Below are 13,260 nucleotides of genomic sequence, written 5' to 3' on the forward strand. Positions count from 1 at the left end.
TACGAACTACACGATCTAGTGCTATGCTTAGGATTGGGTCTTGTCCATCACATCATTCTCCTAATGATGTGATCCCGTTATCAACGACATCCAATGTCCATGGTTAGGAAACCATAACCATCTATTGATCAACGAGCTAGTCAACTAGAGGCTCACTAGGGACATGGTGTTGTCTATGTATCCACACATGTATCTGAGTTTCCTATCAATACAATCATAGCATGGATAATAAACGATTATCATGAACAAGGAAATATAATAATAACCAATTTATTATTGCCTCTAGGGCATATTTCCAACAAAAGCAATGTCATGACTTGCTGCCATGTCAGCACCAACCAAAATATCCCACGGCTACAAAATGTATTTGACAGCCTAATCATATTATAAATTCAATCATCTCAGCCAAATCATCCTCTAAATAACAGTAAAGCCAACAACATTGATTCACAAGTTTGACAATCACGACAATATACAAGTTGGAAACTAATATTTAGATAACGATAACTAAAGACCATGAAAGTGTTGTCCTCGTGGTCATTATGTATCATTCGACAACTATCTTCCATCACAAAAGGATGACCGTCATGCACCATTAGGATTGGACAAGGACTACTAAGTTGCTCGATCCCTTGATTGAGAGAAAGGTAACCAGGTTCTCAATTTCTTTTTGCTTCTTTACCCAGACTTCACTCCTGTCTTGCCGGCTCTTCTTCAGAACTTCAAACTTTCTTGATTCTTCCTCTCTTTTTTGTGATTCAAGTCTTGCAGCTAACTCCTCCCGGTGCCTATAAAATTGACGGAACACAACAATGTTGCATGCTTATTACATGAAAATCGACAAGTAACATGGTACAAGAGGATTAAATTATGAAACTAAAATGAGAAGTACCTTATTAAATGTATAGACAAACATGCAGATGGGCTAGTGAATTAGTAAATGCAATATCAAGTTATAGTGGTTAAAAAACATGCATAAGGAAGAGCAAGATTTCATCTATCAATCTTGAAAAGCGGCAAGCTTCATCAATAAGACAACGAGTCAGTAACTCAATTGTGTTTTCAATTTTACTGTCAGGAGTGCACTGTGCACACAAAACCAGAAAATAAGAAACAACAAGAACATAAAGAGAAAACATAGAAGTACATGCCATTTGCATTTCTTGCCTCCGTACCCTTCTGCTCAATTCTTTCTTCTAGCTCGAATACGTGAAGCAGACCTCCTAGACCTCCAGTATTTGTGCATTTGGCATGGTAGAACCTTTATGTGCCTGGGTAAAACAAGTCAGAGAAAAAGCAGTAAATCAACATTTGACTTATGAAAGTCAGCACTAGTTCAAATAGGAAGGTACCGAACAGAGAAAGCAACCTCCTCTTTATCTCTAAAATATATATTTAATCGGGAAATAAGAATTTTAGTTTGTATGAAGTGATTGCTTGGAGTTCTTGCAGGAGAATGGTACTGTCAAACCTATATGGCATTTTTACCGTAATGATCAATAATGGCTCAATAAATAGCAAACAATATGGATGACAAAAGGATCAAATTTGAGTTTATTTGTTAACAAGTCAGAGGTGAACATCATTGGATGGAAATGTAAAATCCATGCATAGTTTGTAGAAACCTATACAACAAGGCCACTCTCTATATCTCCACAAATGTTCACCAATTTGTATGATTTGATGCCTAACAAATCTTTAATGTTCGGACTAACCTTCACTGTACCGCTTGGCGTGAGCGGTAAGCTATCTCAAAACATATCAACAAAAAAACAAAGACTAACAATGACTTTTACGAAAGACCTAGTGCACTTAATCTCACATAGATAATTTATAGTCTTGTGCATTAGCATGCACTTAGCATAATCTGTCCAACTGAATGCGATAATTGTGATCATGTTAGATTGACAAAATAGAAATAGGTCTATAATGTGAATACTGAGTAGTAAAAACTGTCAGCCAAAATCCAATTTCAGGTTATAACAGGAGACTACCAAAAAAGCAAAGGTCTTCTAAAAATTCTTTAGCATGAGTTCTTCACGACCATCTGCTTGGTAGAGTACAGTTACTAAATGTTTGGAAGAGTGAAGGAATAACATCTACATTCATTACAGTGTTATTAGTACAGGGTGTCGAGTCACATATAATTGGCATGGGCTAAGAAAGTAGCTGAAAATAAACTTCAGCCCAACTGTGCAACTAATACACTGAAAAGGGGCAAAAAAAGGCAATGTAACTTGTTTCCCCACTCGCAGTGAATCACATCTTCATCTTTGATCTAGCTTACCTAGATCTTCTAGTTTAAATCTGAGTATATGCCTCGCAACCTGGAAAGAGGACCTCCATTGTTAACATGGGAAGAGTTAAACGCTACCAGAAATCAATTTTGGGCACAACAAATGGAATTTTCAGAAAATACTTGGTAGAAAAAAGGGAAGGTTATACGGAGCAGAAAGGAAAGAATCTGTGACCACCACCGTCCTTAGCGAGAGCCTGGCGCTCCACCTCCATGGCAACGGCGACCTGCCCGAACAACAAGTCGCGTGCATACGACTCCATGCCGCTGTCATTAGGGTCAACAGTCATAGCCTCCCAATGCCATTGGCAACCAGAAGAAGCTCGCTTGGTCGTGGCCTCGTGGGGGCCAGACATGGAAGAAATTGTTGTGGTGCCGGCGCTACGGGAGGGTCGACGCAGGAGCCTCTGACCACGGCCGGCGAGGATGAGGCGAGATATTAATGTCGCCTGTACAGGCTGGCGGCTCCGATGTCGGTCGGCCAGACGTGACGTGACGACTGGTCCTTGATAGGAGTGAACGAGGCGGTCGAGGCTTGAGGGAGCGCGGTAGAGCAGCCGTGTGCGAGAAGGTGCGGGGCGCTGGCGCTCGAGAGCGCGGCGGTGGCTACAGGCAGGGTGTGCCGCCGGGATCCTCCAATCTCGCCTCGCCTCGCCTCTGGATGCGGTTGTGGGGGAGAGGGGGTCGGGAGATAAGGTAGAAATCGGGCGAGGTAGTTTCGCTCGGCCGAAAAAAAAGCGAAAAATAATTGCGTGGATGACTGGCACGTCGGGACACTGAGGAAATGGGCAAAATTTTAGAAACACGGAGGTCAAAGTATTTTTAGTGGAGAGAAGGTTCTGCTTTTAGTCAAATATAAATGCAATTTCTTATGATTAGCAAACTTTGACAGAAATAGCAGTTTATCAAAAAATAATAATATGTAGAAAAACATTAGGGCGACGTTAGGCACCGGCCTTGCAAATCGACCACCTCAGCAACCACGATCAGCATTGAGTGCACAAATCGCTTCCAAAACATCAACCGGGCCATTTAAGAACATGATCGCCAGGCTGTTTTGAAACGCTTACATTGTTACATAAAAAATAGTGCAAACCGGTAGGAGAACACTAAAATATATTCTAGTTCACGTTTAGTTTTTTCACATAGAGTGAAGATAACATGGGTTAGATATGATCGTATGATGCATACATGACATCCATATATTTCTATTTTAAGATGGTTTACTAGTAAAAGTTTGATGTTTTTGAATATTTCCAAATCACCATATAGCCCGTGGAACATATTGGGTCATGCATGACTCTTAATAAACAAATTAATAACTTGCTACTGTAGGTTGTATAGGTGTCAGACCATTAAAAACATGTTAGCATAAAAATGTATCAACACGTGAGCCCTAGCCTAATGGCAAGCAAGTTAGGAAAGACCATGGAGGTCGTGGGTCAAACTCATCGAATCGCTTGTTTTCCTTTTTTCTTTTTTTAGACAGAAGAACAAAACAAGTACTGCATCAGTACTACCATATCGTGAGCTCACACGGATTTCCGGCGATGCGCATTTAGTGCAAGGAGACTTCCCCATCGACGACGAGGTGTCTATGGTGACTTCATAAATTTCAAGATGATATGCCGACCCAGTCTTTCGGAGATGCTCATAGGGATAGGGGTGCGTGTGTGCGTTCATATGGATGAGTGTATGCGCGTGTATATGAGTGCTTCTTTTTGTACTGTGTTCAAAAAAAATATCGTGAGCTCATAAACACCGTCAATAAGCTACAACTTATTTATATTAGATTGAACAAAATAACTACATCATGGGTCACATAAAAAACATTGATGTGTGGTTCCTACCACTCAACAACTGGTGAAGCGGTTATGATGGGTCCTAGTTGTAGTCCTTATATGACAAAAAAAGAGCATCACACATTCGTAATAATATGTGACACTAGTAGGTTCATCATGGAAATTAGCAAAACGTCATAGAAATTGGCATACAGGTGGCGCTCAGTGCCCCAATTCATTCATTGACATTAATCGTCACCAATTCGCGGTAATCAATGACATGACCTCCAACACGTCACATATTAGGTACTTGGGTGACGTTGTCAACCACCGTCACAAGGATTTTTGTCACAGTATGTCAATTTTCTTGTAGTGAAGTAAAATTAAGTTTCTCAAAGAAAGATAATGTAACACAAGTTTGCAAGTTTGACAAAGTTTTCCCTCCAGTCTTGAATCTAGCTATTTTTATTCCTTTTAGTGGAACTATATGGTAGCCTAGGGATGGCGAAAATAACATTACTTTAACAAGTCGTTGGAGATGAAAGTAACCTTATTTATGACATTTATTAGAGTTGGATAAAAAGGAGTCACACAGTTGCACACAAAGTGGATTTTGTGAAATGAGCAACATCTAACATTTCTCGCGAAATTTGAGAACACACTAATTTCCCATCCGTTGCAACGCATGGGCACATGTGCTAGTTGGAAATAATGTGTTATTATATTTCACATTAGGGTATCAATTACTCAATTATTCATGGGGGTCCTTTTAGTTTGTAGGTTGATAAACATGAAGCAATGCTACCGCGTCTGGTGAGAACCAGTTTCATGTGATGTTTCATGTGATGCATAATATTGGAGTATGATTCCATAAATTTCTTTGATTGAATATAATGTGCAGATATATGTGATTGTATCACTTGCCATGGCCTTTTCTTTTATGTAGCTATTCTTTTGCTATTAATATATGCATCCGTCCAAACATTAAAAGGTTGAAGAGTTGCTCATGCTTATCTAATTGTATATCATAATTAATTAAAGTCGTTAAGTAAACATGAAAATATTTCACCTTTCTTCCATGAAGGTGAGACTAAAATACGACAAACGTTAGAGTACCTCCACCCCCACCCAACCCGAGGCCACCATCTCGTCGTGCATAGAACCTCCACCCAACCAGGGGAGCAAATGAGGCCTCGCTGCCACCCTCACTGGCGGCCACATATGCTCTTCCGGTGGATGCCCTCGGGCCGACGAGAAGAAGAGGGTTGGAGGAGTGGATCGGAATGACAAAATCCTAATCGCCCTTGAATGGCTTGCAGAGAGTTGTGCGAGGGCTAATCGCATGATAGAACTACCAATTTTTTCTCTATGCTATGGTTGATCTTGCTCCATATCCTCATGTCAGTAATATCTAGTAAAGCTGGTAAAAAGGACTTTTTTAGCTTCTAAGAAGGTAAGTTTTGTTTCCTGTATGAAGGTAGCGCGAGGATTTGTAGACACTAATTCGAAGAGGTCATTGGCACACTTAGGAGGTTCGCCTTGGCCACGTAGTACATTCCAAGTGTAGAAAAGACAACTAGTTTGTGTGAGTGAACATTTGTGTACACCAGGACATGAGAGGATAGTTAATTCAATGATATGATAGATTAGCCAACACATGGCAAAGGACATTCCAGTTCATACAGGAAAAAGGAGGTCACTAAATGACCAATTGGGTAAGGATGAGCGATCCAAAGGGTACGTGTACCTACATAGCGAGACAGGGGGCGTCAAATATACGTCGTTCCATTGGCATGGTTCACGCTGTTTGTTAGGCAATAATGTTCTTGTGCTTTGGGATGTCATGTTGGGCCTAACGTTTGTATGGTCCAAACGACCATATTTGGGTGAATAAGAACGAATTAACAGGTAAGATTATGATTCCCCTAAAAAGGAAAGATAATGAGCCACAGGAAAACACGAAAGATTGTGCATAGATATTTGTATAATATCTATACCTAGCAGTGTGACCTGCACATTTGTGCAGCTTGATTTTATATTTATTATTTGTTGTTGCATTCATCTTGATATAGATAATCTGAACAACATTTACATCTCGGGAAAATATTATTAGATTTTGGCGCAAATTCAATTCCTTTTTTATAAGTTGCTGGCAAGCACAATGATGTGTGATGGTGAAGGACAAAAAGGATCGTGGTATGCGCCCAATAATGCAAAACAAGTATCTCCCATACTATTCTTCAGCTCTCGATCTTCCAGTCCTTCTCATCCCTTGATTTTGTTCACAAAGATTTTTTGAAATTTTAGAGAATATCTAAACATTTATTTCTTATACTTGATTTTTTTTCGTTTCTCCGTATTCTTATGAATACCATGTCATACCTGATCCATATGCTCGATGTCTTCTCATATTACTCCAATTCACTATCTCGCCTTCCAATGTAAATCAATGTAGCTATCATTGAGTGTTGCCGAGATTTGTGAAATGTTCTCTCACTCACCCTCGTCATAACTTGTTATTCTCTGGTGGTGCACATGTCGTTGTTTTCTCTTACAGTAGTTTGTCTATAGAATGTTATCCTATTTAATTTTTCTGCATTAGTCAATAATATACATAAAAAATTATAGAAGAAACATTGTAGCCAGAATGTGCAGCTTGATAAAAACACAATCAGATTTATGAAAAAATATTCAGTATAAACTCTATTGGTAACCCAGGGTGAAGAATAATTTATTTCTCACCCCAGTCGTTCGACCGAGCAAGTCGTAACATTATTGGTCGGATCGCTTTTCCGTCACTGTCAAACCTTTTCCCCTTGCGAGACCGTAATTTTTCACCCCTCCGACAGGTAATTTTGCATTTGCGCTTGCCACGTCATTTTACAATACTTTTTTTTAGGAAACAGACGCGATCTCTCCAGGAGAAACGATACGGTCAGCTGATCGTGGGACTAGCCAGCCCACCTCCCTGTTCATGCGATGCGAGCCGTTCGAGATTCGACGGCGAATACTTCCGTGGTGAGCGGCGGCTGGTGGGTTCGAGCGTGCGGTGGTCGACGGGCAGGCGGGTTGCTTGTTGAGCGGCGCCTGGTGCGGTGGCCGACGTGCAGGCGGGCTGCGTGGTGAGCGGCGCCTGGTGCGGTGGCCGACGGGCAGGCGGGCTACGTGGTGAGCGGTGCTGTAGTTTCTGGAGGCGGACGGCGGCGCTGTCGTGGGTGGCCGTGGCTTGTCAGCTTCCCTTGCTCGCAGCGACAACATTCTCGCTGGGTTTGGCTTTGATTTGGTTGGATTTGTGCAGGTGAGAATCGCACGAATGGAGGTGAGCAGCCCCGATCCTAATCCTTTTAGTTTCAGTCAATTTTCACTTCGTTTTGTTGTGCCGTGTTCTTTCCGAATTGCTAATTTGGTTTTCAGTTTTTGTGGAGGCTGCTGGCCGGAGAGATCACAAGACTGTACGCCCGAAGAGATAATCCGAATTTTACCGTATATGCTTGTACTACGTGTTTGCATTTGTGCATTTAACACTAATTATTTTTTCTAAGGAAAACTCTCTGATTATTGTTTGGTTTCCATCTCCAGGTAGTTTGGGCGAATGTCTTTTTAGACTGGGAATTTTCTATCTGCTACCTGTTCCAGTCCATCCGTCCATGCTGTGATGGAGCAGCGCTTGTGTAGATTTTTTGTGCTATATGATTAGAAGCATCAACTGCTACGTAATGGTAAGATTTTGTCAGCTAGTACTAAGGTGATGTAGAGATAATATTTGGTTTGTCGTTTAAAGTGTTCAAGTTTCATGTTTTCTGGCTCATGAACATTTGCAGTTTTGTTTCAGTCCGCTAGGCCTAGGGGAAATCATTCAACTTTTTACATGATTCAGAATTAATTAAAAACATTTGTTTAGATGGGTTTGCAGTTTCGGCTGGATGATTCAATAAATGCACCTATGAGGAATTGATATGAGTTAACTTTTCTACGGATTTTAGTATATGTTTTTTTTCTTAGGACCACCCCTAATTTTTGCACTGCGGTGGGTTGGCAGCAGGGCAGAGCAGTCTTGTAGCGTCGCCGGTGTTCCTCGGCCTCAGGTTACGGTGTCCGTTGGCATGCTTCTTGATGCGGTCTGTATCTCCTCCCACCACGACGGTCGGCAACCATGTCTTCACCGACGGAGCCCCTCTCCATCGATTTACATAGGTGTGTGGCAATTTATTTTCCCATGGCGAGTACATACTTTTAGTACGGAATTTAGTTATCTGAGTTTATATATATTAAGTGTCCATATTTAGATATTAATCATTGTGCTTCTGATTCTGATCTCGGCCCCAAATTTGTCTGTTTTGGACATATCTATGCTACAGGCATAATGCTTGTTTTGAGCCGTACGGCGTACGATGCCGCCCAGGTACCTAGCTCTGTCCATATACAACCGCCAGTGATTTCCATCTCTCCCTGATTCTCCTCTCGATTCATATGTTGTGTTATGTTACGTGATCGTAAAATTGGGAAGTGGACCTTACCTATGTAATAATAATGCGTATTTGTTGAAGCTTACTGGCACAACCTATTCACATCTGTACTGTAGCGGTTCAAGCAAAAGTTATCTCCACGGGTGTGGAAAGGACCTTCACTATGTAGTAGTAATGCGTGGTTTTCTTCATGATTGTTACTAGTACATGAATGAAATAAACATCTGCTTGTCAATAAAAACTTGATAATTGTCCGGTGCAATTAATGTCAACCAGAAAATGTATCATAATCTTCCAGGCCTTGTATTCAGAAATAGTTGCATGGTTGCCTAAAAATCAGTAAATATGAAAAGGAAAAGTGGTTAAAGTGGGAAGCTCCCTCTTTCAACTTTACATTTTTAGGTAGAAGTGTGTCCTAGAAACTGGGTGTGTGTGCCTATGCCTACCATTTGCACGACATGAGAGTTCCCACAATCAGTTAATATGGCCATCCGCCTATCTATAAGAATATATGCTGCCAGCACTTCTGTTTTTTGTGGTCTTCCGAAGTTGCTTCCTTGGAACATCGAGCTGTTATTATTTTTGATGTTGCATTTTTTTTGTGGATGACAGTACTCCCTGTTTCTTACAAGCTGAATCTCATCTTCTCTGTCCATTTGAATTTTTATATCGAACATTCACATTGTCCCTGAATGTCCCAACTATACTAAGGAAAAAAAGTAAAACTGTAGCATTTTTTTCCTGTATAACTTGTTTAATTATTTCATCTTAATTTGTTTCTTTCAATATCATATAAGCTGATTCTCCTAGTGTATTGACAACATGATGTCGTGTTGAACAGAAGGGTTCAGAATGGAAACTACGGTTCTTCAAGTACGGGCATGGGTTTTATGTAAGCAATCGGTCTTTGGTGTTACCTTTTATAAATCATGAAAGGTGACTTCAGTATTTTGGGCATGTAGCAGAGTCTCCAATCAAAATCTACAAGCAGTGACCAAGGCGAGGTGTAGAACGGGACTATGAGTGCTTGGTCGAGCATCTGCTGCCATCGTCGAAAATGAAGAACTCGATGGTTAATAGAATCCATATTATAAATTATCACGCGTGCATATGGGATTTCCCTGAGATATTGCCTCCATTAATTATGTTTTGGTGAAGAAATTTATCTTGTGATAAACATAGGAGGGTGAAGACTATGGTTGTCCTTGGAATTGAGACTCTGTGAGATGAATGTTTCTACAGTACTCATCCTAACTCAACTATTTACTTTATCCTTGATCCTCTGGTAAGGTAGAATCTTGAGATCAGTATGAGCTAGTCAGCCACCGAAGAGGCTGACGAGATGGCCTTCAGGATCGTTTGGAAATAATGTAACAAAATAGTTTGGAATATGTTGTGTAATTTAATATATTTGGCAACCGTTTCACGATTTAACTCCTACACTGACATTGCATTCAATTGGTGGACCATGCGTTGATATACTCTTGTTTACGTCTCCTAAATTTCCTAGATCGGCTGTCAAATTCCTACGGCTCTCAACTAAATTAGTAGAATATGTTTCTCGTTTGCATTTGATTCTAAATTAGTAGCTAAGGAATGACTGCAAGATTCCCTTTTCCCAAAAAAAGACTGATTATAGAGAGACATCTGCAGTAGAGCACGTTAAAAAGTTTGATCGATGTCAGTAGAGCTCATCCATGCAGTAGAGCCAATGTACTACACAGTGGTAATTACCTAATCTTTGGCCATAAATTTACGGGCATGCATGGTGGATGCGTGCATGTCTCTCATGTCCGTCGCTTCCACATCGTAAGATTACGTTGCATGCAAAGATTATTACATCGGTGCTCCATGGATGGAAGCGTGCGGACTGGTTTGCACGGTGCACTGGCTGGCTGGGGTGAGGAATAAGAATTCCTCACCCAGGATGACGAATAGCGCGAGTGAATCATTTTTTTATCCTCATCATAAAAGATTTATCTACGATGGACTTTACAAAAGATAAAAAAAACTCATATTATGTTTATCCACAGCTTGATAAAACTGCATGTATATAATTATTATCATAAATTGACAAATTTGTTGGATTTTTTATGTTTATGATTGGTTGGCGATCTTTGCATCTGCCCCTCTGACAGTTTTGTCGATCTTTGTGGCCGTTTCGCTATGTAGTTGGCGAATGTTTTTTTCTCTAGAATTTTTTCCTTGGGTAATGTTGTGTTCCTATTATGGCTGACCTTGCGGAGTTTCTATAGACCTCATGCAAAATTATGTACTCCCTCCATTTCTTTTTACTTTGTATATGAGCTTTGTCTCAAGTCAAACTCTTCAATGTTTGACTTACTTTTATACACTTACAGTACTCCCTCCATAGTACTCCTAGTTGACTTTCATACGTGCAAGCATCACGGGCCTGTATAATTTTTTAGGCATGCTGCACTGTAGCTGTCTTAGACGTTTGGGCGTCTTGGTTCATGCAGTGTGTTTTATGGGCTACGGGCGAGAGTTTCATGTTGGATGTCCGTATCTATTTGCGGTGTGTATCCAGGTCGGTATGAATATGTGTCACGTGATGCTTGGCATGTTTTTTTAGTTGGGATGCTTCACATATTTGTAAGTGTATTCTGTTTTTTTTTTTTACTTTTTGCACATGTATTCTATACGAATTTTGAATTTGCTTAAACATGTCCCATGCGGTTATTGGACGTGTATTCTTTACAATTTAATGATTTGAAGATTGCTCACCACGTCTGCCGCGAGGTTTGCATGTGTATTCTTGTTTGTATATACACATGTCATATGGCATGTACCTCCTCTGACGTGAATTGTTTGTACAAAATATAGTTGTATGTAACCTTTGAATTTTTTAAATCTCAGCCGTTAAAAAACATGATAAACGTTGTCAAAATTGTAGATTATGTGAATGCATGTGATGGCTCCTTTGTCCCTTGTTTTAGTAATAATATACGCAGTAATTAATAGATAGATGTATCCAGCACAGATCGACCTTTGTATTTCATTACATTCCAGCCAGCATCATATCGGTGCAATACAGATTACAACCCATTAATTATTGATTTGCATGATAAGGAAAGGAAATTACCAAATAAAAATATTGATTGAATATTTAATTTCGTGCAGATCCAAGGTACTAGATGCACAGCATATACCAAAGATTGACGCGGCGACTTCATTTCAAAATAAAACAAAAAGATTGACATGGAGGCTTAAATAGAAGATGCATGCATGCACTGGACTCAGACTCTGACTGGGTTTGGATCTCAGTACGGGAAGCCGGCGTTCCGTTGATCGAGCCCCTGCTGCGCCGTCTCCATCACGGCAGGGAACTCCGGAGGCGGCAGCATCACATTAAGCCATTGGTCTATCTCCATCTCTATCCCTGCGTCGAACCCCGGCGGCTTAGGCATCGTCATCTGCATCTGCTCCATATCCAGGCCGCCGGCCAACCCCGGCGGAGGAGGCATCTCCATCCCGGTGGCAAACTCCTGCTGCGGAAGCAGAGGCATCACCATCTGCTGCATATCCATCACGGCCTCGAAACACTGCTCCTGTGGCGGAGGCATCAGAAACTGGAACTCCATCCCAGCGTTGGCGCTGCCGCTGCTGCTACCGAACTCGAAGGTGCTGCCACCGAAGATCTGGGGCGGCGGCGGCGGGGCCACCTCCGCCATGCGGCTCACGTCGAATTGAAACGCCTCGAGGAGAACCTGGTTGGCGCGATCGGAGACGACGCCCTTCACCTGCATCAGCGCCGCAAAGAAGGCCGCCATGTCCCCGTCCCCCATGTCGCGCATCTTCGGGTCGAACCAAGCCGCAATCTGGTCCCCCGCGGCGCGCTCCTTGGCCATGGCCTCCTTGTTGCGCTTGGCCTGCTTCTTCACCTCGACCAGCTCCGTGCGTAGCTCGTCGAACTCCAGGTGCAGCTTCTGCAGCTTCTTGTCTTTGTCGGCACCGCCCTCCGCCGCGCCCTCTGCCGCCAGCAAGCGGTCGTCGGCAGCGCTCTCCTCCCTCGCGCCAGCCCCCACACTCTCCGACGCCAGGAAACGTTCCACGACGGAGTCGATGGAGGGGTGGCCGAAGGAGAAGACGTTGCCGCCGGGGGAGAAGGCGAGGGCGGCCACCTGGGCGCCGGTGAGGACCGCCAGATCGCTGGCCTTGGTGAAGAACCCCCCGCGGCGCTTGGAGTAGCTGATGTGCCGGGCATCCTTCTGCTCGATCCGGCGGATGACAGTCTTCTTCCGGCCGCTGCCACCTCTCCGGTTGGGCGGCGCCATTGCTCGCTTGCTCGGTGGGTAGGCTCAGAGAAAGGGAGGAAGAGGAGTGGTTGTGGGTGTGGCTTCGTCTCGGGGTCGATGGGTCTATATAGGAGAGGAAATCTCTTCGCTGGGCTACGTACATTAAAGCTCGTGATAGGCAATGAGATACAATTGGGTATGCGCTGAGCTGTATACATTAACTCACGCGTCAAAAGATAACTACATACACCGTATTATTTAGAAACTATTCCTTCGCACCCCAAAAGCAAGCGTTCCTTTATTTCAGGATTTCCGGCGATACGCTTTCAGTGGGAGGAGACGTTCCCGTCGACGACGAAGCGCCTACGGTGACTTCGTAAATCTCAAGATGATATGCCGGCTCAGTCTCTTGGAGATGCTCATAGGGTAGGGTGTGCGTGTATGTGTTCATAGGGATGAGT

At 42.5% G+C, this 13,260-nt stretch overlaps 1 protein-coding gene across 1 annotated transcript; it reads right to left on the bottom strand.

Moving 5' to 3' along the window:
- Positions 1-11,620: 11,620 nt before the first annotated feature.
- Positions 11,621-12,838, bottom strand: LOC147982553 (uncharacterized). The gene has a single exon (XM_087545718.1). It carries the CDS (start codon positions 12,836-12,838, stop codon positions 11,825-11,827), a length of 1,014 nt encoding a protein of 337 aa, XP_087401844.1. The 3' UTR covers positions 11,621-11,824.
- Positions 12,839-13,260: the final 422 nt, after the last annotated feature.

This window comes from Triticum urartu, chromosome 3A, assembly GCF_056163025.1.
Source record: "Triticum urartu cultivar PI428250 chromosome 3A, HENAU_Tu73, whole genome shotgun sequence".
Taxonomy (NCBI): domain Eukaryota; kingdom Viridiplantae; phylum Streptophyta; class Magnoliopsida; order Poales; family Poaceae; genus Triticum; species Triticum urartu.

Bases quoted from the DNA above. Each gene is read 5' to 3' on its own strand.
- LOC147982553 (XM_087545718.1), bottom strand. From the start codon at position 12,838: ATGGCGCCGCCCAACCGGAGAGGTGGCAGCGGCCGGAAGAAGACTGTC.